The 23,667-nt window shown below is 39.9% G+C and overlaps 1 protein-coding gene across 2 annotated transcripts in view; it reads left to right on the plus strand.

The window, feature by feature from the left end:
• epas1b (endothelial PAS domain protein 1b) overlaps positions 1–23,667 on the plus strand; it is a 45,770-nt gene that overhangs the window by 9,863 nt on the left and 12,240 nt on the right. For both annotated transcript variants that reach the window (XM_085427266.1, XM_085427265.1), the window contains 5 exons: positions 12,343–12,533; positions 16,857–17,008; positions 18,161–18,248; positions 21,712–21,830; positions 22,585–22,787. In XM_085427266.1, coding sequence (XP_085283392.1) covers positions 12,343–12,533; positions 16,857–17,008; positions 18,161–18,248; positions 21,712–21,830; positions 22,585–22,787 — 753 coding nt within the window. The remainder of the gene's footprint in view (positions 1–12,342; positions 12,534–16,856; positions 17,009–18,160; positions 18,249–21,711; positions 21,831–22,584; positions 22,788–23,667) is intronic.

A 23,667-nucleotide genomic window follows, 5' to 3' on the forward strand; every position in this document is an offset into this window, starting at 1 on the left:
AAAGTGAAAACCAGTAACACACTCACATTCCTCCTGTAATCCTGTCGCTGTAATCTTGCTGTAGTCAGTCCTCTGTTCATTGGGTTTGCGTTTAAAAACATGCAAAGTAAAGACAGTCTGTTTTCTCCTTACGTTCTCTTTTTAATCATCTCTTTATCTTTCTTCAGAAACTTTGAGTAATGAAACAGTTTTATCATTGCTAGGAACTGGATTTTCTTCAGTTTTTCCATGCGAGACCCTTAAACCACAAATACCTGTAGCAGTTAATCACTTCAGGTCGGCTATTATCTCATCAGGGGGCAATAATTCAGATCACATGGGGAAAAACTTTGTTCATCATGACTAAGGGTGCTGTTTTTTCCCCCCAACAGTACTGATTTTTTTTAAATATTTATTTATATAATAACACTTAAATTCCAATAAAGTACAGGAAACTACAGATTTACCCACCAAAGCTTCTCTCAGGTGCCATCTGTATCTGCCCCACCACATTAACTGAGTCAGCAGTCAGCTCATCCCTTTTCATCTGTAGTTATAATAAGAAAATGGACCGCGTCCCAAACTTTTTAGTGCTCTACTGATTTAAGTGTTTAGGTTATTGATTGCTGTTGTTGTAAATGTGTTGGTTCTACAGAGCCATGAACAAGACTTTAACAGTGCACTTACTCTCATGTACAACAGCAGTTTCTTACTGTAAAATAGTACAATTCACTGTGTAAAATGACATTGTTGACATAGTTATTGTGATTATATAGAACACTAATTAAAACATAAATTAGGTCTTGGAGAATCTGGATACAGTAACAATGACAATGATAATAAAAAAGACAGCAACAAAATAACCCATTCATTTTAAAATTTAAAACTTTTTTTTTTAACTTTCTCTGATGAGCTGAAATAAATGATTTTGAACTCACCATGTAAATCTTTTTACTTTTAGTTTGCCTTCTCTATCTAAATGTTTAGATTTGTGCCATTCAGCTCATTTGGTATTCTCAGCGGGGTTTCTAGTCTGGTCAGCTGACCTCCCTCACACCACCTGTGGCCTCCCTCTCTTTCGCCTTTTCCCTTTCTCCATCCCCTCTGTGCTTCTTTCAATCAGCCAGTCTATCCCAACCATCAGCGTGCTGTGGGCGGGTTTGTTTGTGCCAGAGTGACTGTGTGTGTGTGTGTGTGTGTGTGTGTGTGTGTGTGTGTGTGTGCGCGCGCGCGCGCTGCTCTCTTTCATGGACTATCGGAATCATCAGCAATCTCCTGCATCGTTCTTCCCTTGATTGAGGCGAAGTCGGGGCCCCTGTCTGGGATAGCTGTTTGTTCGCCTGTGTGTGTGTGTGTGCGCATGCACACACAGACAAATGCCTGTTTGGCTGTGTTTCCAGAACTTGATGTTCCTTAGGATCACAGATTAGCCAGTACTGTATTGTTGCTCTGTGTTTGTTCGGCGAGGCGCCACAACTACAGGAAGACCCACTGTAAGCAAGGAAAGGTGTGTGTGTGTGTGTGTCTGCTAAGTTGTTTGTGTGTGCATTATGGGTGTGGGTAGGCCTTTTCTGACTCTAGACCACCTTTATAGTGGAAAGCAGCATGTTTTCCATAAGCACAATCTAAAAATATCCAAACAGACTTCAACATTCTTTAAAGTACACTTAAAAAAATAAGTGCCAATATGCCTGTGTGAGACTTTAGTGTGTATTCTCCCTTTTGCCCGGGGAAATAAATGACTAAGAAATAATGATGATAGTAGTAGTAGTATTCTTGTTTTGTAACATTCCTCCAAAGACTACTTCATCAGTTATAGTTTTAGTAACACACTAAAAAAAATACTTGGTTACTTTTAAATCTATTAGTCTCCCTCTTCTGATTGATCAACATAATATATTTTTGTTTTTTTAAACAAAGATTAATTATTCATCGTTAAATAATGAAAATTTAATTTTAAAATCAGAACTAATATATGTGTGTGTGTGTGTGTGTGTGTGTGTGTGTATGTATATATTAATTATATAAATATTTTTTTTCTTTTTCTTTTTTTTATTTTAAATTCAGACCAAAGACAGACATGTAAACGGCGTACTTTTCAGCAAAGCTGCGCACAACAAGACTTCATCTAGTTCACACTTCATCTAGTTTTAGTGGAATTGATAGCGATCTTCATACAGCTGTACTGATCTTTAAAGAAGAGGTGAAGGAATGGTACAAAAGTTCAAGCCTCAGAGTCAACGAAATCTGTCGATCTGTACTCGGCGAGAGTGATGGAAATGACAACAAACTGATTAGAACAGTTTTAGTTACTGGGCAAAAGAGCAAATGGTCCATGAAGCACACTCACATGCGCACACAAACTCACGTGCACACTCTTGCTCGCACTAACACAGCCTGACACCTGCTCTGGTTACAGGATCTGTTTCCTATAAGCACCTTTTGGCTTGTTATCACAACAATCACAGCAGGAGTCAGGACCTGTTTTCTGGGCATTTGTGTTCGTGTGTTTATGGGGCTGCTTGTTGAACAACCTGAAGATTCAATCCAGAACTTGAATAACAAACTCGTAGATTAGTGTCTCTTCAGTTAACAGCACCTGCATGTTGTAGTTTCTGGTGTCAACAGAAAGACACATCTCCCAGACAGCAGGAATATATTTATATGTATGTATATTTCAGTTTAAGTAAAGATTTGGGAGGTTAAATGGTACCAATATGCAGGGCTGGACTGGGACAAAAAATCGGCCCGGGCATTTTGACCAGACACCGGCCCACCAAAAATGTGACGTCATTAGGGGTAAAACCGCAAAGGATTCTGGGAACTCGTGGCAAGAGGTACTAGCGCATGCAGGCTTTCAATTGAACTCAGTTACACAGCGATAAAAAGAAACACAAAAATAGCCGGTATTTGCCAAAAACTGATTGCTCGTATTTAAATTGCTATAAGTAACTTGTTGGGCTATAATATGTGAAACATATGCCAAATGCATCCCTCATGGATGACATAAAGTCATCTCTCCATCTCCATCTCTCTCTCCTGCTCTTTTATTTCTCTCTCTGCTGCTCTTCTGTCTCCTCTGTCACAGACTTCTCCACTTTTGATGATAAATCAGCCTGGTGCAACATGTAAGGATTGGCACAATTTGTTAAGATTTTGAGGAGTTTGAGAAACTAACCTTAAGCATAAAATAAAATTTACTATCAGTAACTTCATAGCACCCGCCCAGCAGTATATAAACTCCGTCATGCTAGCTAGTACGCAGTACCAGTTATTCTAAGCGCCTGTAAAAAGTCAGCACAACTTAAACAAACTACAACTAAACTTGGTTTATATCTGACACAGATAGACAGCAGGTCATAACTTCTTACCTGAAGTTCAGTTCCTCTGCCACTATGACCGGCGGCCGCCTCGGGTCTCTCCTCCTCTTGCCTCCCCTTTCCCTTATCCACCTTTTTTATTTTTGTTGTTGTGTCTTTACATAAGTCATGAATCATAAACCTGCAATGAGCTCGTGTCTTTTAAACTCTGCTTACTCAGATTAAAGGCTTTTGTGGAATTCTTTTCGCCTGCTGTTGATGCGTTTAATTCCAGCTGTATCTGTTTGCATCTTTTAAGTGATGGAAACCTCGGCCTTGTTGTAATAACACACCATTACATTATGTCCAAAGAATGGGCATTGATGTTCTGTGTAAGTAAAAATTAAGAAATAAATGTGTAACGAGATGAAAGTTTTCCATTCTTAAATGGAAGATTTGCCTTAAATTTTTTTTTAATTAAAAAAAGGAGTTTTTTTTTTTTTTTTTTTTAAAGCTTAATTTCACTTGGATCTTCACATTTGCTGAAATGATCCTTTAAATCAAATCTCTGTCGCAGGAAACCTTAAAACCTCCTTCCAAAGATACAAAAATAAATCTTTAACCACCTAAAAATAAGAATTGGACAGATTCAATTAAATGTTAACGTGTGTGTGTGTGTGTGAGAGAGATTGTTATGCTTATTACTGTACATGAATCTACATAAGATTGTCATACGTTAGTGCATGAGATATGATGCAGTGTCAGATCACCCTGAACACCACGCTCTCTATCTGTTCATGTTTGAATGCAGATCTGAACAGATGAAGCTTTGTGCTGTGCAGACAGAGAGGGCTGCAGGGGAAAACTGTATTAACGGCCTCATTACTGCCAGCAGAGAGGGGAACAGACACAATATGTCCGAGAGCAGCAGCGGCAGCAGCTCTGCCCTCTTTGTTTTTGTTCCGATTAGGCCTGAAAATAATCTCGCGACTGGGCAACATGTGAGTGTACGTGCACATGTTCCTCCTTACGCTCCAGGCTGCAGGCGTCCAATGGCAAGTTTATCGCAGCGAGAGTACCAAAAGTGATTGAAAAAAGCTTGCGGGTAAGGGGGAGAAAAATAATGAATGAGGACCGAGGGTGTGGACTGTTGTACCACATTCAGATTTCAGGTTTGCTTTCCAAGTAGCAACGCTTCAGGTTGAAAAACATCTGGCTCTGCTGCATTGTTCGATTCCGAAGCTGCCTGTCGGCTCATAATTCTGATTGATGCTTGTAAAACGATTTGAGAGCCAAGTGAAAGTTATAAACATGACTTACACATAATTAGAGCAGCAAATTTGGTCATTTGAAGTCTATTCAATAAAAGCAAGTGTGGATCTGTTGGATGACAAATTACTGCCAGAGCCAAATGATTTATAGATTTTTTTTTTTTTTTTTAAAAACCATTAAAAGTCATTTTAAAAATACACAAGTTAATTTCACAAATCAAAATAGACGTGATTTGTATTCTACTATTCTTATTTCACTGTGATTAATTTTATTTCCTCCACTGTTTTGATTAGTGTTACGCTGCTGTCAGTTAAAGTAATGACTTCTTCTGCTGTTTTGTGTGTCGAGGGGAGGAGGGTAAATTGAAGAAGCTGCTTTCTTATCTGTGTATGAACAATGTGCAAACAGAGTAGGATAAGCGGCCTGCATGTGAAAACGCTCCCCTGCTCTGCAACGAGTTTGACGTCATTATTTTGCAATGTGAGTGAAACAGAAAATATGCTGAGACGGATTTAAAAGAATTGGCTCAACTGGTATTCGGAATGACAATGTGACAAAGATAATTGGCGCCGAAAGCTTCCCAGCAAGTGTTGCATCTGAACACAACACAGAGTACTGGTGAGTGTGCGAGGCTGACGAGTTGCATAAAATGACGTCTGCTTCAGTGGCGCCGACTTGACCACAACTTCCAGTTAAGTCACAACTACTGCAAGCAAACAAAGGAAAGTTGATGGCCTTGCAGGTATGAAAATACTTCAGTATGAAGGTTGGCTTTTCCAGGGACTGAGTATCTCTGAGTGGTATCTGCTGCTAAAGTACTATTTCCATCTTCAGCCTTTCAACCACAATTAGTATTGTCACATTCAGGGCTCTACATTCAGTGTGAGTCAGGCTGATGTTTCTCTCTGCCTCTCGTGTTCGTGTACCTTTTGCATGTACCTGAGCATGTGACTGGCTGTGGTTTAGAGTGACAGTCTCACTTCTCTCGCAGAGGTTTCAGAATGCCAGATATGTGTTTTCTACTTGTTTTAATACCCAGATCTCACACCACGTCGCCCTCTTAGAGAGGAGAAACAGACGAAACCAAATCATCTGTTCCATCACAAACGCAACACAAACAGAAATCCTTTTGGAGCTACTCATACCACGTTTGCGTGAGTTCTTGATGATTAAAATAGCTGGTGACCCGCATCTCCCCCCTCTCAGCTTTGGTTGCAACTCTCGTAGGCCTTTTTAAAAGCAGCTTTTGGATGTGCCAATGAATCGGAGCAGAACAAAGAATGTTATCTCCGCGTTTTACATCATTTTATGGCAAGAATAGAAGTTGGAGCTGAAACTTGTGGGATGTTTTCATTTCAGAAGCTTTAACAAACAGATTCATGTTTTGGCCTGAGGTGAGTGAGTGTGCTGTTTTGGGTTTTTCTTTTAGGTGTGTTTCAGCTTTCAAAATAGTATTTATGACTGCAGCACTGACGGATCATCATTGTCAGCTTGCTGGAGGTCACCTTGCTGTACATGTATGTGTACCTATATATTGTGGTTGCGAGTTTAGTGTGTCATTCTGAAGTGGCAGAAACTTGTGGTATGTTGGTTTGTGGTATGTTTAACCTTTGGCTTGTTTGCTTTAGTGTGCGTAGCCCAAGGTTAAAAGATGAGGCCCTGCCAGTAGGAGCTGAGAGGGTGGCGCAAACGGTATAATGTCCTTTAGTAGCCCTTTTAATGTGTTTTTCATGTTTGATCCAACTTTTCGGGATGAGCTGAGAGTCTGAGGAGGGCAGCGACTGGCTGATCGTACAGAATTTTCCACATGGCTTGATTGCATGAACTCGGTACCCTCTGCAGCCAGACTGTCTTCTCAAATATGCGTCTGTATCGAGCAGCAACTACCAACTATCTTTTTTCCTTTTTTATGCAGCATCTCAAACTGTATCAAAACAAGACAAAACATACAAAATGCAGCAATGCAAAGGCAAGTCTGAGCAGGTACTGTAGGCCGAAGACTTTCTTTTTAAATAAATGTATCAGATCAGGAGTCCTGCATGAGTAGGGTGCAAAGTCTAAGAGCTGGGGTTAACCCTAAAAAGAGATGGAGCAAACAGGAAAGACTCCATTTACCTCCATTTACCAATCTGGGTCAATATCTAAGCCACTTCAAGTTTGCGCAGTAACTTTCAATGTCCAGAAATCAGGCTTCAGAAGAGGAAACTTCCTGTCTCACTCAAGTGAGGCAATTCCACACAAGAACTTGAGATAGTATTGAGTAAATTTGGTTGGCAAATTGTCCAATATGGCCCTCTCTCTTAAGACGAGACATTCCACTTGATGTATTTTTACTACTGGAACAACAATTCGCTCAGGACTCAGACGCCACATTGTAAAACACTTTGTAAGCATTTATAGAGTTCAGTAGGAGTGCTTTATGGTCTGAAATGGATGTGATGCATTTGAGTCAATACTGTCATAAATGCATTGTGCTTTAACCCGAGCCATGATTGCAAACTTAGTCACGTAGTTTTACTGCCTAAATATATTCAAAGAATGACATAAGGGAAGGTAAAAAAACAAACAAACCCATATACATATATAATAAACGTAAGTGGAAAATAATTGAATATGAGGTATCTGACAAGACTCTTTTCTTCTAGAAACGGCATTACTTGATTACCAGCATTGGTTTTGTTTGATTTGAGTCACTGAAGCACAAGATGAAATAAATCTGTCAGACCAGATTTATCTTTTACTGCAGGTCAAAGTGAACACATTTTCTGCAGTAAATCGTTGTGGGAACGATTTGAGGAATGAAGGAAAGAGAAGGTAGGAAGAAGAAAAATACTGGAAATTTTTTAAAGTTTTACTTGAGTAGATGCACCTGACCTCTAACCTCTGGTATGCACATGCACGCGCAGGTGGGTGCGTGTGTTTGCATGCACGTTTGTGAATATGAGCGAGGGGTCAGTGAGTACATCGGAAGGCTGCAATGCCCTGGTGAAGCGCTGTGACTCCCATTGTTTTCTGTACTGAAATAGTCTGCTGGGATCTTCAGCAACAATGGCCCTGGACAATCAAAGAGTGGCACACTACACACACACACACACACACACACACACACACAAAGACAAAAGAACACACATTCACACATCAAGGAGCTAGTTGAAGTTTGTTCTCTCAGTTGGCTTGATTGAGTGGAAGCAGTCTGCTGGCTCATCAGTAATGAGACTTTGAGTGACTGACAGTCGGGGTTAATGAGTTTAAACCTCAGAGACGAGCAGGGAGACGCACTGATGGGACATAACACTCGATGAGATAAGATAATGGTGCTTCTGTGCTCTGCCTTTCCTGTTAATTGTATGCTATATTGTCCTTAATGTGTGTTTGCATGTTGGATTTTCTAGTTTGTGCGCTTTGTGGACTCCAGATTTTGGCTGCAGGGAAAAGTTTAATTTTGTAATGCGAACCACTGAAAACGCTCTTGCTTTATGTTTAAGTAAAAGAGATGATTTGGTCCTGTTTTTGTTTAAAAAAAAAAAAAAAATGTTTTTAAAAATCTTGTCTGTTAAAAGGAGGGGATTTGTCTCTGGAGCATAAACAGATATAAGGAATTAACATTATGGTCATTTAACAGAAGTGCAAATCAAATCAGAAATACTATAAATTTATGTTATAAACTTTCTAGAATTTGTTTTAGTTAAGTTACAAAAAATAAAATAATTTATGATTATTTACTTTTTGGCAGTTTTTGCTCTCCATAGAAACGATGTGACAAAATAATTCTGATAATAGAAAATAAAATGCCAATTTACCCTTTTTATTTCTACTTTGATTTTGGATATATATTTTCAGAACATTTATTTACATAAATTGATAAATGTACATCATAGCGATCTTATGTTAATGCACAAGCATTTATGTCTTGTAGTCTCCAGTGGGAAGGTCATGAACACATTCAGCACCTGTTGAGTATTATCATAACTTAGTTTTTCTGAAGTATCCCTTCATTGCAGCACAACAAAAGCCACTTTTGGCAGTACACTTAATCACAAAGGGTCATGACGGTGAGCAACTCCACATCTTTGATTTGGCAGATTTTTTTTTTTTTTTTTTTTTTTTTTTTTTTTTAAATAATTTTTTTTACCCTGGATGCCCTTCCTGAGGTAAAGGGATATGTGTCATCGAGCCAGGGCTCATGGAAATGTGAAAACCACTCAATACACATGCAAAGGTAGCAAGTGTTTTTCACCAAGAGTCATCTAAAGTATCTTAAATAAAGTGTAAGCTGAATATTGGAAACCAGTAATATATTGAAATCTACAAGAGTCAGTAAAAACACTTTAAGCCCCACAGTGTCCTAAAACAGCAGTGATCCCACCCCCATCAGAGTTCCTTCACCGAGACTGTAAATCTGATCCAAGTGGTGATAAAATGTCCTCTTATATGTACTTTCCGCTGTATGGAATAATGTAAACGCGTCCAGAACACACACGACTGCCATTTTTCCTGGCATTTAGCTGCTGTGTTGTGTAAAGCATCGGTATGCACAACGGTTGAATGGTTCAATGTACACTTTCTATATGGGCATGCAGGACGTTTTCTGTTGTTCGACCTTGTCATAGCAAGAAAACACTTCTATAGTCGTCTCACTTGGTTCAGTATTTCATCAGGTGTTTAATTTGGCACTTTATTCTCTTATCTCAGTGGGTTGTAAGTCTCCGCTTCAGAAGAGATCTTTTACGGTGTGAAGGCATCTGGCTTCTTTACCTTTTAACCTTGGTGCCAAAATATTTGTTTCTTCTGCACTGTTACATTTTCTTTCTGGCCCTGCATGTTGCAGTTCTGCCACAGATGTGATCAAGTCTGATAAACCACATCGTGTCACCACTGACAGAGGGCATGTGAAGTTCAGCAGAGCTTCACCTCGCCTGTTGTGGTTTGTAAAGTTATATTTTCCGTAGAGGCTGCTCACAGATCTGAGGGTAAAAAAGCTTTTTGTTCACAGCACTTTTTTTTTTTTTTTTTAACTTAACCTGTTTTTGGCTCTTGTTAAAGAACAAAATGCTCAATTTAAATCTGTATGAGGAAAGGTCCCACTTAATTGTATCGGAACTTTTATTTTATTTTTTTCTTTTCTGCATTTTAGGATGGAGATTGTAAAAATGTTTCTGTCTTGTTACTCAAGAAATTTTAAAGTGAATTTTGTTACTTAAAAAAATGAATTAAATGCTGTTTTACCTGAGAATTGATATCCCAGAGCCAAGCTAATACACTTTTATGAACTTAAGGTGCAGATACCTGCTTTTTAATGCCCAAATAAAGTACTACACCACCAGAACTGGAGCCAAGACTTTATAGATGGGTATTTATACAATAAACTACAATAAACTAGCAAAAGAGAGTATAACTTTTAAGCCTTAAAAATGTTTTAACGAATAAATTAGAAAAACAAAAAAGTCCTCCAAGTAATTCTGAACAGCTATACAGATGAAAACTGATTTTTGTAACAGACTCTAAATAATATGAAAGTCTATGACAATTGTCTCTTTTGGAGTAATCCCCAGGTGGTTGAGTGAGAAACTGCAGTAACTGCAAAAAAAACACATATTGGTCACTGTCTTATTTATAGTCACACCTGTTGCATAATCATGCTGTTCCTGTCCAGGTATTTCAGCAGAGGTGATTCAGTGGATTTAAATGGAGCATGATGAGTCTGCTATTATGATGTTACCACAGTTTTCTTATTCCATCCGGCAGCATTCTTCTGTCAGTTTCTTCCCCTGCTGCTGTTGCTTTGCAGCTTTTTCATATAAATCTGAACCCTGTTGCGCAACCTTACCAGTCCCATGTTGTGCAGACGGTATCCAGTGACTAAGAGTTGAATTTGAGCATACGAGGGAGCCCAGATAAAGCCAAACTCCACGTGTGATGTCCTAATATGGATTGTTGTGCTGATGTCTTGGATCAGCGATTAAACTAGGACTGTTTGCCTATTTGAGCTTTCACGTCCAAATCTGATGCATTTCTTTTTCAGAGCCTGGAGCCAAAAAAAAGAAACCATATCCATGGAAAATTACCCAGAGTTCTGCTTGCTGACATAATTTGGCCCGCTCTTGTGTAGGCTTTGTTGGCGGCATTTTTGCTATAGCTTGACCGCCATGAAAAGATTTTCAGATTGCAATTTGATTGTTGAAGTAAACGCTTTTATCTTGGAACCTCGGTGCTGTGAGCAAAAGCTCTCTCCCTCAAACAACAAATGCATTAACCAGAGGAAATTAAAATAATCACCTGCCTACACGTCTTTAACCAGGTTTCCAATTTAAATTTTATTTTTAAAGACCAATTTACATCTATTAAAACCCATTTTCCTCGCATGGAACACAGACTCCAAACACGCTGTATAATCCTCCTGTTGGCAAAGTTCAAATTGAATTTTGCTCAATAGGTTTCACTAAATCCAAATACGAATGAGAAAGTTGAACAAAAATATGCATGAAAGTGGACACAGGAGGTGAATGAGTTACCAGTGGGATGGTTATTTTTAAGATATTGTAATTGTTCTTTTAACATCAAGAGGAAAAGGTTGAGAAAAGCCAGTCTTTAGTTGGTTAGGGACTGAATTTTAGTGAGTATTCAAATCAGAAGCCAGGATGAACATCTTTTATAACAAGTTTAATGCATTTTTTTCCACATTTCACTTTTCTCATAAAAGGATCTTTTGATCATTTTTGAAGTGTGCTGTTTCAGCGAGTACATATGTGTGTTTTTCATAGATATACAGTGTTTGTGTTAGTGACCTGGTGACTGATCTCTTCATGCAGGAAGTGAAGGAAATGGTGTCGCGTCATAAGAAGTTATTGTTTTCTTATCTCTAAATACATCTTTTTTGTGTTCCTTCTGTAGTTCTGCCTTGCAGTGTCTTTACTCGTTATACAAGTTATTTCTTTCCATTACACGGAAACTGTTTCTGCAACTTAAACCAGCCTGACTGCCAACTGCTGAACTGAACTGGCTTTCTGCATCTCAAACAGGGACGTCCCCTTCTGTACTGACAGACACTGATAGGCTTTGAAGCGATACCAAAAGCAGGAGCTGCTGAGGTGTATGTTTCTGTGTATGATGATCAATAACTGGTGTCAAGCTCACACAAAGTGAAATTCAGGTTCAATCGTAGTCCTTTAAGAAGCAAGTCAAGCAATTTTTGAATACTGAATATGTTTGCATAACTTTATCAAAAAAGTGAATTCATGTGTGTTGGGTTGCAAAAACAAAGGCAGCGCAATAACATTTCTGCAGCTCTATTTGTTGTATCATTGATGTGAATTTCTGATATTGCTGATATTTCAACATGGCCCAGTTTGTTTCTGATGTGGAAATATGTAAGTCCTAGTTTTTCAGGGGGGAAAAAAACAAAAGAGCAATTATTGTACCTCAGGGCTGCAGAAAAGCTTTATAAACCAACCACTTCTTTGTATTTATACTGAATGATGCATTGTATTCGAACTTGTGAGCGAACCCCCTTTGAAACGGGCACATTTGGTGCTTGTCGAATCACATGGGGATTTATGAGATTGGTTTCTTTATGCTGTGGTGTGCCCGCAGCAAGGTTGAGTAGGAAATTTTAAAGACCCCAGACAGTGAGTGCATTCATGGAAGATTAACTGCTGAATGATACAGAAGAACCTGAAATATAATTATTAACGAAGACCGACTGTCTCATTAAGCCAACCGACTTCCAGAGTAACCGTATGATTATGTGTCATTGTTCATGTTTAAATGACCATTTGTCTGTTTTGTGGCGCAGGAGCAGCTCAGAGAGACGTAAGGAGAAGTCTCGCGATGCAGCGCGCTGCAGGCGCAGCAAAGAGACGGAGGTGTTCTACGAGCTGGCCCACCAGCTGCCTTTATCCCACAGCGTCAGCGCTCACCTGGACAAGGCATCCATCATGAGGCTCGCTATCAGCTTCCTCCGTACACGCAAGCTGCTCGCCATAAGTACGAACGCTACACCACAGGCAGATACACACAGACTCACACAAATATGCACATGGGTGACAAACTAAAGGGAGAAATTGAGACTCCTGACTTGGTTTCAGTTATGAACATAGTCATAGGCATATGCATGTCCATAGCATGTCTTTTATCCTCCTCTCACCCCAACCGGTCGCTGCAGATGGCCCCGCCCCTCCCTGAACCTGGTTCTGCTGGAGGTTTCTTCCTGTTAAAAGCAAGTTTTTCCTTCCCACTGTCGCCAAAGTGCTTGTTCATTGTTGGAATTTTCTCTGTATGTATTATTGTAGGATCTACCTTACAATATAAAGCACCTTGAGGCAACTTTTGTTGCCACCAATGCTGTGATTGGTCTTTGCTGTCAAATATGTACGATTTTGGTCCTTCAGACAGGACTCCCTACCTCTAGGAGAACAGAATGAACTTGGGAGAATTGGCCATCCCTTCAGTAGAGTTCTTAGTGTGTCAATACCAAGGTGCTCTGAAGATGTGCTGTTCTTACAGCACATCAGCTCTTTACCAAGCCCATATGTATTTTTTTCCTTTAATTTTTCACACACCTCTAAATGCAAATCGGTGCAAGCTTCCGTGCAGTGAATCTTAATTCGTTACACAAAGGAGAAAAAATTCAAACGGCACACCACCTCCCTCCAGCAGCTTCTTTGACGTGTGATCACAGATTTGCGTCGGCACGTTCGTGTGTGTGTCTGTTGCTATGTCGAGTTGTCCAGTAAAGCAGGAAAGTATTTGCTGGCGTCTTTCTTTGCACTTCTCCTCCTTCCTCTCGTCTTAGTTAAAATTAGAAGCCGAGGAAGCTTAACAAAGAATCAGACCTATTGTTCTGGAATTCCTCCACTGCGTCCGTGTCTCGAAGTGAGATCAGAGAACCACAAAATTTAACAACCAACGTCAATTGTCAGCACTGCAGCTTGTTAAAAAATGTTTATTTTTCCTTAATAGAGCTAGAAAACTTGAGTTCACACAGGGGAGGAGGCGGTAAAGTGAGGTTTTAACCTTTGACACCTGTATGCTGGTAAACTTCCCCACGATATCTTTAAAGTCAAAGCTGTTTGTGTATAGATGAGCAATATTCATGTTGTCGCTGATTTAAATGACTGTCTTTGTTTTTGGTTTTTGTTTTATTGACTGTGTCATTATAACACACGGAGGAGAAAAAAAATGTTGGCATGTAATTTAAATAATTCCCATCATTCACACTTTGTGAGCTGACCTGATTTATAATTTCTTTAAAACCATTTTTATAGCAATTAATAAAAGCTGTCAGCTCTACGACACCATAGTAATAAAACACAGGAAAGCACTGTGATTAATGCCATACCTTAGACTTATCTGTAAATCTTTAGACTGCCATTAGTCTATTCTTATGTAACTTTTGATTTTTCTATTTATTGCTCTTTATTTATGATTGACTACTTTCATTGTTCGCAGAGGAAATAGCCATGCATTCAACCAGTGCTTCCTTAAACAACAATGATGACTACTTCCCATTTCTTCTTTGTAGACTATCATTAATCAGAGCATTTATGTGTCGTTTCTTTATTCATTTAGCATCTCAAGTAGGATTTTAGCGCACAAATTACACAAATGAAATCGATGCTTGATAAAGATGTGGAATATGGGCTGCGTTTCCACTAAAAAAAGAACAATTAATCAGGGTGTTTTACAAAGATTAAAAAAAAAAAAGCAATCCAGCAGCACATTCGTTGCGCGTTTGCCTGAGGTTAAAGGGTTAGTTAACCACAAAAAGAGATAAAAATGCAAATGGTTTCAGTTTCAAATTCCAAGATTTTGAGATATCCACCTGTAAAACATCTGCCTCTATCCAAACACAATGGTAGCTACTGAAACTTTCTCAAAGCACTCAAAAGCAGGGTTCAAAAGTCATTTGGGTGATACAACCAATTTAGGGTAATTAACATTTCCTGAAATTCCAGTAGCGGTTGTCAGACGTGCTCGCATAGATAAAGAAGTGTTAAAGGGGGGGAGTATGTATGAGATGTATGTAAAGGAGAGGTTAACAAGTGCGAACGAGAGGAGGAGGAGGAGGCGTGCACGGGGAGGAGCTGTAAAGGTAATGAGGGTAGGAAAGCAGCGGGTGAGAGGGGAGGAGAGCACAAGGAGATCCGTGAGATGCAGCTGCAGATACAGCATTATCAGGCCGGTCTGATTGCTCCGTGATGGAAGGAGAGATTGCGGAGGAAACGAAGAGCTCTGCCCATCGTTCGGCTGGTGCTGGCATTACCCCTGCTAGCCATAACAGCCGACTGCCTTGGCGCCAAACATGCTGGAATGCACCCTCACAAACACACAAACATACTGTATATGCACCCAAGAGCCGCTGTAGGGAACACCTCCCTTAAGTAACTTACGCTCAGTTGGGACCTGATGAACTTTGATGTACTGATTAGGAGATACCTCAAAGGATTCAGCTGTATTTTTGTCTTGACTTTGACTTAACTTGGATCAAAATACTGTGAAACATATGCGTTCCTAATTGCAGAGGTCCCAGCTGTGTTTGAAGTAGAGTCCTACATTTTGGGAAATATACTGATTTACTGCCCTTTGATCAGGCGGCCAAATATTTTGTTTTCATCTGTACGCCATTTGTTCTCTGGCAAATTGCAAGTTCCCTCAATTGAGTTCATAATATATTACTTTTTTTTAAAAACGTAAATTATTATGCTCAGCATTCCAGCAACCCTAACGATTGGATAAGGAGTAGAATAAAAAGCAGATTGACCAAAATAAGGGGAAAAATATAGAAATTTCCAAACAACTATTATAACAGATGTTTTCAGTAGAGTGCTTTTATATTAAGTTACTGCTTTAGTAACATGTGCATAAATGACAGACAACTCTCCAACTGCATATGGATTTTTTTTTATTTTTTTTTCTATTCTTGGTTGCGTTCATTACTGAATATTTCTCATCTTTTCAGAACACAATTTGTGTGTCATGCATTTGTTTTGTTTTTTTAATGGTACTTATCGAAATTGTGCCTTACTTTTAGATTTATGTCTAAATATTTGGTACTGGTTCCCTTCAGGCATTTACTGACCTAACAAAACTATTCTGACAGTTTAGGCTCTATCAACAAGAAAGAAAGAAAATATTTGTTTTTGTTCAGTTTCACGTTTTCTTCTCCTCGTTTTAAAATCAAATCCTAACCCCAAAAATAGATGCTCATTTGAGCCTCAGTCCCTGAAGCCCACATCGGGTAGGTGACATTGTCAAGGTTTTCTCTTGTGGCGTCCTAATGTGTAGCACACCCTGAATACTATCTCTTTTGTTTGGCATGTGAAAGCATGCACCAGATATTCTGTCTTTACAAACGTGATGAACAGGAAAATGGTGGAAAAAGAATTCCCACTATGACAGTCACATAATGTTCTGAGTTCATATTATGAGAAACTCATTTTGCCTCACTGCTCTGTCCCTTCATTCTGTCCAGTATGACCGGACAAATGTCAGAAAATAGAGGGGAAATGATTCTCTTAGCAGCAGCTGTCCCTATCAAACGCTCTGTTCTGCTCCCCATTATTCTGAAACGAGGGCAGTTACGCAACCAAAGAACAGCACAGAGAAGAAAAGTGCAACTCAGTCCAAATGACTGGTAATCACAGCTTAGTATTTAGGCCAAAGGTGGCGCTGGTCTTTGGATAGAGCCTTGAGAGTCTCCCCAGCTCCCTGGGGCCCATGTGAAAGCTCCGGGTCCTCCAGGGGCTAATGCTATCTGGGCCCAGCTCCAAACTCGAGCCCCAGGCCTTGTTGGAAGCCTTGAGAGTTGCTCTCTCTTATCTCAGGGAAACACACTAGAGGAATTGCAAGCTTCCCACCCTCCACCCCCATCAACTACTGGGCTTTGTTCAGCGTGAAGCCAGCGTCTGCAAACACATACGCCTCTTGAGTTGGGGCCAGCTCGAGGCTAGAGGTGTTTTTTCTATCAATTAGCTGAAACAAGACACTGTGGACAGACTGGAGTCACTGTGTGTAAATGTTTGGATACTGCGCTGAGTGTATTTGAGCATAATTGCAAGTTATGTCCTAAAAGCGGGCACCGCTTGAGCAGTTTGCCTGCAGTTTGTCAGGGTCGAGCATCAGGGGTGGCCGGAGATGCAGGAAGAAGCTACAGTGGTTTGTTTTGTCCCCGAGCCAAAGCTTCAAGAGGGAAAACAAGCCTGATGCGTGCACACAAACACACACAGATTCACAATGATATCCATTTATAATCAGCACTGAATGAGAAACAATTTGTAAGCGTCTCCTGTTTGCTGCCTCTCCCTCCAGGCTGCAGCAGCAGCAGCAGCGACGGCGAGGACAACGGACAGATGGACAGCCTGTACCTGAAGTCTCTGGAGGGCTTCATCACCGTAGTAACATCAGATGGTGACATGATCTTCCTGTCCGAGAACATCAACAAATTCATGGGACTCACGCAGGTACACAGCCATTAAAGAACACTTAAATAAACAGACAAGTGCAGACACTTCTAAATGTGATCAGTTCCTGTTTATTTGCACGCAGTCATAGTTGATGCTATTTTTTGTTTTTGCGGGGGGGCGTCCACAGACACAGAATAAAGTGCTATATAAATACAGGTGAATTTGGCTTGTAGTTTAAAGTGCTTTGAGAGGTCATAAACATCACCAACATCTAACATCTTTGCACGTGACATGTGGATAGATTTTTTTTAATTTTCTTTAACTTCTCAAGAAGATTGGAAGAAAGACATTAACCCAGTCAGACAGGACGCAGATGTGGATGTTAACGGGTACTCAGGAGAGAGAGAGGGGTGTGTTTATGTGAAATGCCTGTTATGCCAGCAGTGTGTGTTCAGTCAAGACGGTGAGGTTCAACTATAAACACATTGTGCATTTTCTTTCCCCACCCTCTCTGGCACCAACTTAAACAGCAAATCGTAAAGGAGAAGTTTACTGTAAACGCTGAAACAAAAGCTCTGCTTTGCGACCCTACGCTGCCCTCAGCTTTCTGATTTCAGGCTTTCCTTGTGACCCATTTGCCTGAACTTTATGTCCCTTAAGTGGATTTTCTGGAAGAAAATCATTTGTGGTAGAAGATTTGTCCAAAAACTTAGTGGTCTTCCTTCACTCCTTACACCGTTGCTGTGGAACAGAAGGAGAACACATTTCACTTCTGGTTGGACACTTGTCTTTGATGTCCAAATTTTATTCTTTTAGTGTGTTCATTACATATTTTATATTATATGGGGCAAATATAAACTGCATAGAAAGTGCAGCTTGACTGGTTATCGGAGGATTACAATCACAAGCTGCTAAAGTTTTGTTTGTTTAGTGTTGAAGCATTCTGTGTTTCTGGAGGTGACACACTTTTGTGCATTTGTTCATTCATGGTGGCCGCCATTACTCACGCTCACTACCCCCTCTTCATCTATTTATCCCAAACAAAACTACTGGTGCTGGTGCCAGAAAAAGAAATATGCAGCATGTCTAACTGATGGAACAACTACTGTAAAATGTAGAGAAAACTGTAACAGAAAGGCAATTGTATATCTTTATTTAACATTCCTTATTTCAGGATTTTTATTTATTTGTTTGCTTTTTGTTTTTCAGGTGGAGCTTACTGGTCACAGCATCTTTGACTTCACCCACCCATGCGACCATGAGGAGATCAGAGAAAACCTCAGTCTGAAGACGACTGGTTAGTACACAGTCTCATACGCATTATCTTCTATCCACCTATGACAACTGTTACATTCACCTGATTATGGTTTACTGATTAAAAAAAAATATGCAGTCATTCTGACATGACAAGTGATCTTTTCATTCTCCTCCTTATCAGAAAATGCCCCCTGAAATAAAGTAGAGGAATGTCTGTGGAGTCTTATCTACTCAATAAAAGAATAAATTTGCTCAGCAATTCACAAGCTATGCTGCCCATTAGATAATAGGATATCCTGTGTACAAAGTTGATGTTTTGTCCCACCCACGTCACCATGAGGAGATCATAGAATGTATGTAACAGAAAACAAATTAAGCAACTCACTGGAGAGCATTAATACCACGCAAATTAAAAAAAAAATTAAAAAAACAAATACACTTAAAAGATGCTCACAATACAAATAGTTAAGTCTTCGAAGAAGACAAGATTCCTAAGCTTTGATTCAGACTGGAAACATTTAAAGGTCACCTGTAATACTCATTACCAGCTTCATATTGTTAGTAAAGGAACAATTCGCCTTTCAGTTCACTCTGTCTGAAATCAGCTCCTCCTCATTTATGGTCACCCTCCGTATTGAGTCGGCTTTCATGACCATATTGGGAAATCTACTCACAATGACATCATACAGTAACAAGAGCAAAAGAAACTGTGTTAAACTGTGTATTATCTAAGCCCGAGAGTGTGCCTCATATTAATTGCCTGTACATACTCTGACTTCCTTATTTGAAATCGTGGCAGTGGTTCATTAGGTCCACTCACAGCATTTTGAGATTATGTAAGTGTGAAGTCATGCAGCCATGCTGGATAACTGGAGGCATAATCTAAGTAAACTTCCCCCAATCATGTGAGAGTTTGTATTTTAATTCTAGTTGTTTCTGATTTCAAATAAAAAATTTTTTTATGTAGTGCCAAATCACAACAACAGTCGCCTCAATTATAAAAGACAATAAACCAATCTTGTGTTAGTTTGCTGCTTTCTGGACATTTCTGTGGACAAGTAACACCGGTGTGACTTCTTTACTTCAGTATGTGTGGTCGCACTGGTGTTGCGTATCTGCAGCGTGACTCCAGTGAAATAAAATGTCATCAGCTGATGTTAACGCAAACAAACTCTGAGGCAGGATTTTGTGATTTTTATTTTATTTATTTATTTTTTGTTGAGAATTCGAACTCTTTCCCCTGCATGTATATATAGAATATAAGCACACACAGAGTGTTGATAACGCTTATCAGCACTGGCCGCAAAACTTGCAAGTAGAACAATACTTTATATTTTATAGGCCTGTTTCTATTTAAATCTTTCACTCAGTCACTCACATATTAACGTACGCAGTTGTTTTTGGCCTGAAGAGATGTTCGTCTGGTGTTTGTTTTGCTCAACCTTAGCTATACGGAGATAAAGACTTGTGAGTTTGGAGTTTGACACAAGAGACACTTAATTTCTTGGCTCTGAGGCATCGCTCCAAGGCTGAACTCTCACTTGTCATGTAACAGCTTGGCTTACTTTCCAGCTCCTGTCATGTGGGCCGAGAGATGTAATGACTGTGTTAACCTTGACTTTTTTTTTTTTTTTAATGACATTAAGTCATAATAAGCATGTTTTCTTCTTCTTAATAGTGTGATTTTTTTTTTTTTTTTTTAATTGATTTTTTTTTAAATTTTCCTTTTATGCCCTTTATTCCCGGATACACATAATTAACAAAATCCCTTGTGCTGCCCAAAAACGTCTCACTGGTCCGGGCGTTGACTCGATTTGATGTCAGTGGCTAATTCCATCAGATAAATGCTCACTTTTTAGGATCTAAGGAATTTAAATTAACTTAAATGATTATTCAGGAGTTATTGAAATCCCTGCCCATTTTCTTCCTAAAAACCTTTGAACTTCCGAAAACTGAATGCACAGTTGCTGATATGCTTTTGCAGATACTTATGCAGACAGCTGTGAATAGACAGCTGTCCATATGGAAGATTCAAGCGTGGTTGCTGTGTTGTAGTGTAGTGTGGGTGATGTCAACACTGACTTAAACACACCGTGCATACTTGCAGACATGTGCACTTTACCTTTGGTCTAATATAGCCTGGACAGGTTCTTCACTTCATGTACCTGTGGCTCAATATTGAGGCCAATGTAGATTAGTTAGAAGTGTTTGGCTGGCTTTGGTGCTAGGGGAAAGTTCAGGGGCCTGTAAATCCTATCATTCCTACAGGACGATAATATTCCACAGTACTGTCAGCTTGTTGTCAGCAGCTGTCTTATCTAGGAGTGACCAAAGTATTTAATGGACCCTCAGACATCTATATCCTCTGAGTTTACTTGAGGATGAAAAATCATTCTTCTGAAATTGTCAGGTGTTACACAGATTTACTATCTTCCACATGCTTTGTACAGCCTTGCAGCTCTTACTGTTACAGAGCCATTCAACTCTCCTGCTTTTACTTGTGGGACAGAAATGATCTATGCAAAACAATTCAAAACATGAACAGTGTGGTTATTAATATTCTATATCTGATGGGTCCACAAGGGGGGAAAAAACATGAGAACAAAAGTTCAAAGGTCATACAGAGATGAACCTATAAACAGATAAAGTAGAGTTGTAAAGGACATGTGCAAAGGAAAGCAGATAAGAGCTGCTACCGTGAGGAAGAGCAGACGAGGAAAGGCGCTGAGAGAGGAACAAGGCATTATGGGGTAGAGATAATGACCTTAGTATGTTACACACGCAGTGCAAAGCAGAGCCAGAAGTACACCCATACTACATGTTTTCTGTCTGTGAATCCACTTTCTACTCCATCCCTCTCTCCTGCACACACACAGGGTCACACTCGCTGTGCTGTGGTTGATAACTCTTATCAGCAGTGGCCACAAAGCACACCAGCAGAACAATACCTTCTGATTTATAGACCTTTTCTATTTAACGCACTTTCACTCCACACTCATTCACATCTGAACATGAACGTGCTTGTAAGTGTCGGGGAAACATTTATGTGGTGTTTGTTTTGCTCAAGTGTAACCATATGGAGTTAGAGACACACTTTTAAGCGTGGAGTTTGACAAAAGACACACTTCTCTTTGCTTTGTGGCTGCAGCTCCGGGGCTGAACTCTGACCTTATGATGTAACAACTTGGCCTATTTTTCCAAGTCCTCTGTGACTAAGCTGGAAGGGAGATAAAGGGAGTGAACTTCCAGTTTATTATATTGCAAAAAAAAAACAAAAGACACTGAACTTTGTTTTAAATCTCCTCATACTTATAGGATCCATATATTATTATGCTTTAATGTCAAGCGAATTTTATATACTGTGCAAAAAGCTAAAAAGCTGTTCACAAGAGCAGGATCTGAATCATTTAAATGCTTATGTTTGCCCCTGCTCAGTGACATTGTATTATTGTATGATGATTCAGATGATGAATTCTGACACACTGTTTTTTTGTGTCTTCCAGGAAGTGGCTTTGGTAAAAAATGCAAAGAGCTGAGCACAGAGAGAGATTTCTTCATGAGGATGAAATGCACGGTGACCAACAGAGGACGCACTGTCAACCTCAAGTCAGCCAGCTGGAAGGTAACAACTGCTACATCTACAAAGCATCACATCTGCAGCAACTGCACACACAAAATGAGATTATTACATTGTGAATAGATTTAGCCACATATTGGACACAAGTAGGGTTTAGATTTTAGAACAGGGTTGGGGGAACTCCAGGCCTCAAGGGCCGGTGTCCTGCAGGTTTTAGATGTGTTCTTGATCCAACACAGCTGATTTAAATGGCTAAATTACCTCCTCAACATGTCTTGAAGTTCTCCAGAGGCCTGGTAATGAACTAATCATTTGATTCAGGTGTTGACCCAGCATGAGATCTAAAACCTGCAGGACACTGGCCCTTGAGGCCTGGAGTTCCATCATCCAGAGCAATTCATGATGCTGGTAGGAGTCTAGAAGCCCATATTAAAAGTTTAATGTTATATCCTTAAATAGCAATTCCACAAGCAATCTTGTGCAGCAACACAAGTAGTGTAACAAATAGTGTAGAGAAATGCTTTCTCTGGGTTGTATAGCAGTAATGCAAAGCATTATTTTCAAAGGTAAGAAGTACTTTACCGTTTTTTGAAGAACCTATTGCAGCCCTGGCCATTAATATCGACTAATGTGGGGCCAAAAAAGACATGACCACTACAATAGGTGTCTGCGTCATGGTAAATATGAACACTCAGATAGGGAAAACTGTAATAATCGCGCTATGGCTGCATGTTATTCACCACAGGGGTAACTCTGACACTGTGTAAACTCCATTTACACTCCTGCTGCTCTTCCTCAGGTGCTTCACTGCACTGGACAACTGAGGATGTACAACAGCTGCCCTCCGCGAGTGCTGTGCGGCTTCAAAGAGCCTCCGCTCACATGCGCTGTCCTGATGTGCGAACCGATACCACACCCGTCCAACATCGACACGCCGCTGGACAGCAAGACCTTCCTGAGCAGACACAGCATGGACATGAAATTCACCTACTGTGACGAGAGGTAGGCAGAAACATATTTTTTAGATTTTGTATTAAATGATAATATATGCTTCGGTGAATATATTTTTATGCACCTATATTTGGTTTGAACCTCAGCAGAGTTCAGTAGAGCAGCAGATTCACATTGCTGCCAATTAAAACACAACCCTTAAAGTCTGTCACACACACACACACACACACACACACACACACACACACACACACACACACACACACACACACAGAAGATTTGAGCGATTGCAGTGTGTTGACTTAGCAGGTAAGAAAATAGAAGTTGGTGATGAAACATAAATTAATAAGGCGCTGTCATGACGTTGTCAGAGCGTGCCAAGTGTTAATGACCCTGGATTAGATCGTGAACAAGCCTAAAGCTGAAACATTTTTAAAGCTGCCAAACAAAATGACATCTGACATTGTGTCAGTTATCATTCGTCACTTGTAGGTTAGCATGAAAAGCGGCTATCTTAAACCCAAAGAACCTCATAGTTTGCGCCCAGATATTTCTTTCCCACTGGCACGAGAAGGGAACACAATGCATTTTCAGATTGGTGTTACACAATCGCATGCACGCAAATCTGTAATCTTATCAAGCCTCTCATGCAAGAGAAATGTTCCTTTTGTGTATTGCATGCACAGGTCTGTGCGTGACCGCACTACAAACAAGAGCCCATTTTCTTTTTCACCCTTTTTAGTGCAATTTAATAGCCGCCTAAATCTTCTCTCCAATTACGCAAATGAGTTTATTGTAGGTGGGTCGACCCTCCTGGCTCAGCAGAGACTTACACTCATTAGAGGAGGGACGGAAAGTTTCTTCAGCTCATGCCTGGCAGTGTGAGAGATGGAGGAAACAAAGAAGGAGAGAGAGGGGGAAAGAACAGAGA

This window comes from Rhamphochromis longiceps, linkage group LG13 (genome assembly GCF_057381845.1).
Source record: "Rhamphochromis longiceps isolate RC_006_pf linkage group LG13, R_longiceps_female_GT1.1, whole genome shotgun sequence".
Lineage (NCBI taxonomy): Eukaryota > Metazoa > Chordata > Actinopteri > Cichliformes > Cichlidae > Rhamphochromis > Rhamphochromis longiceps.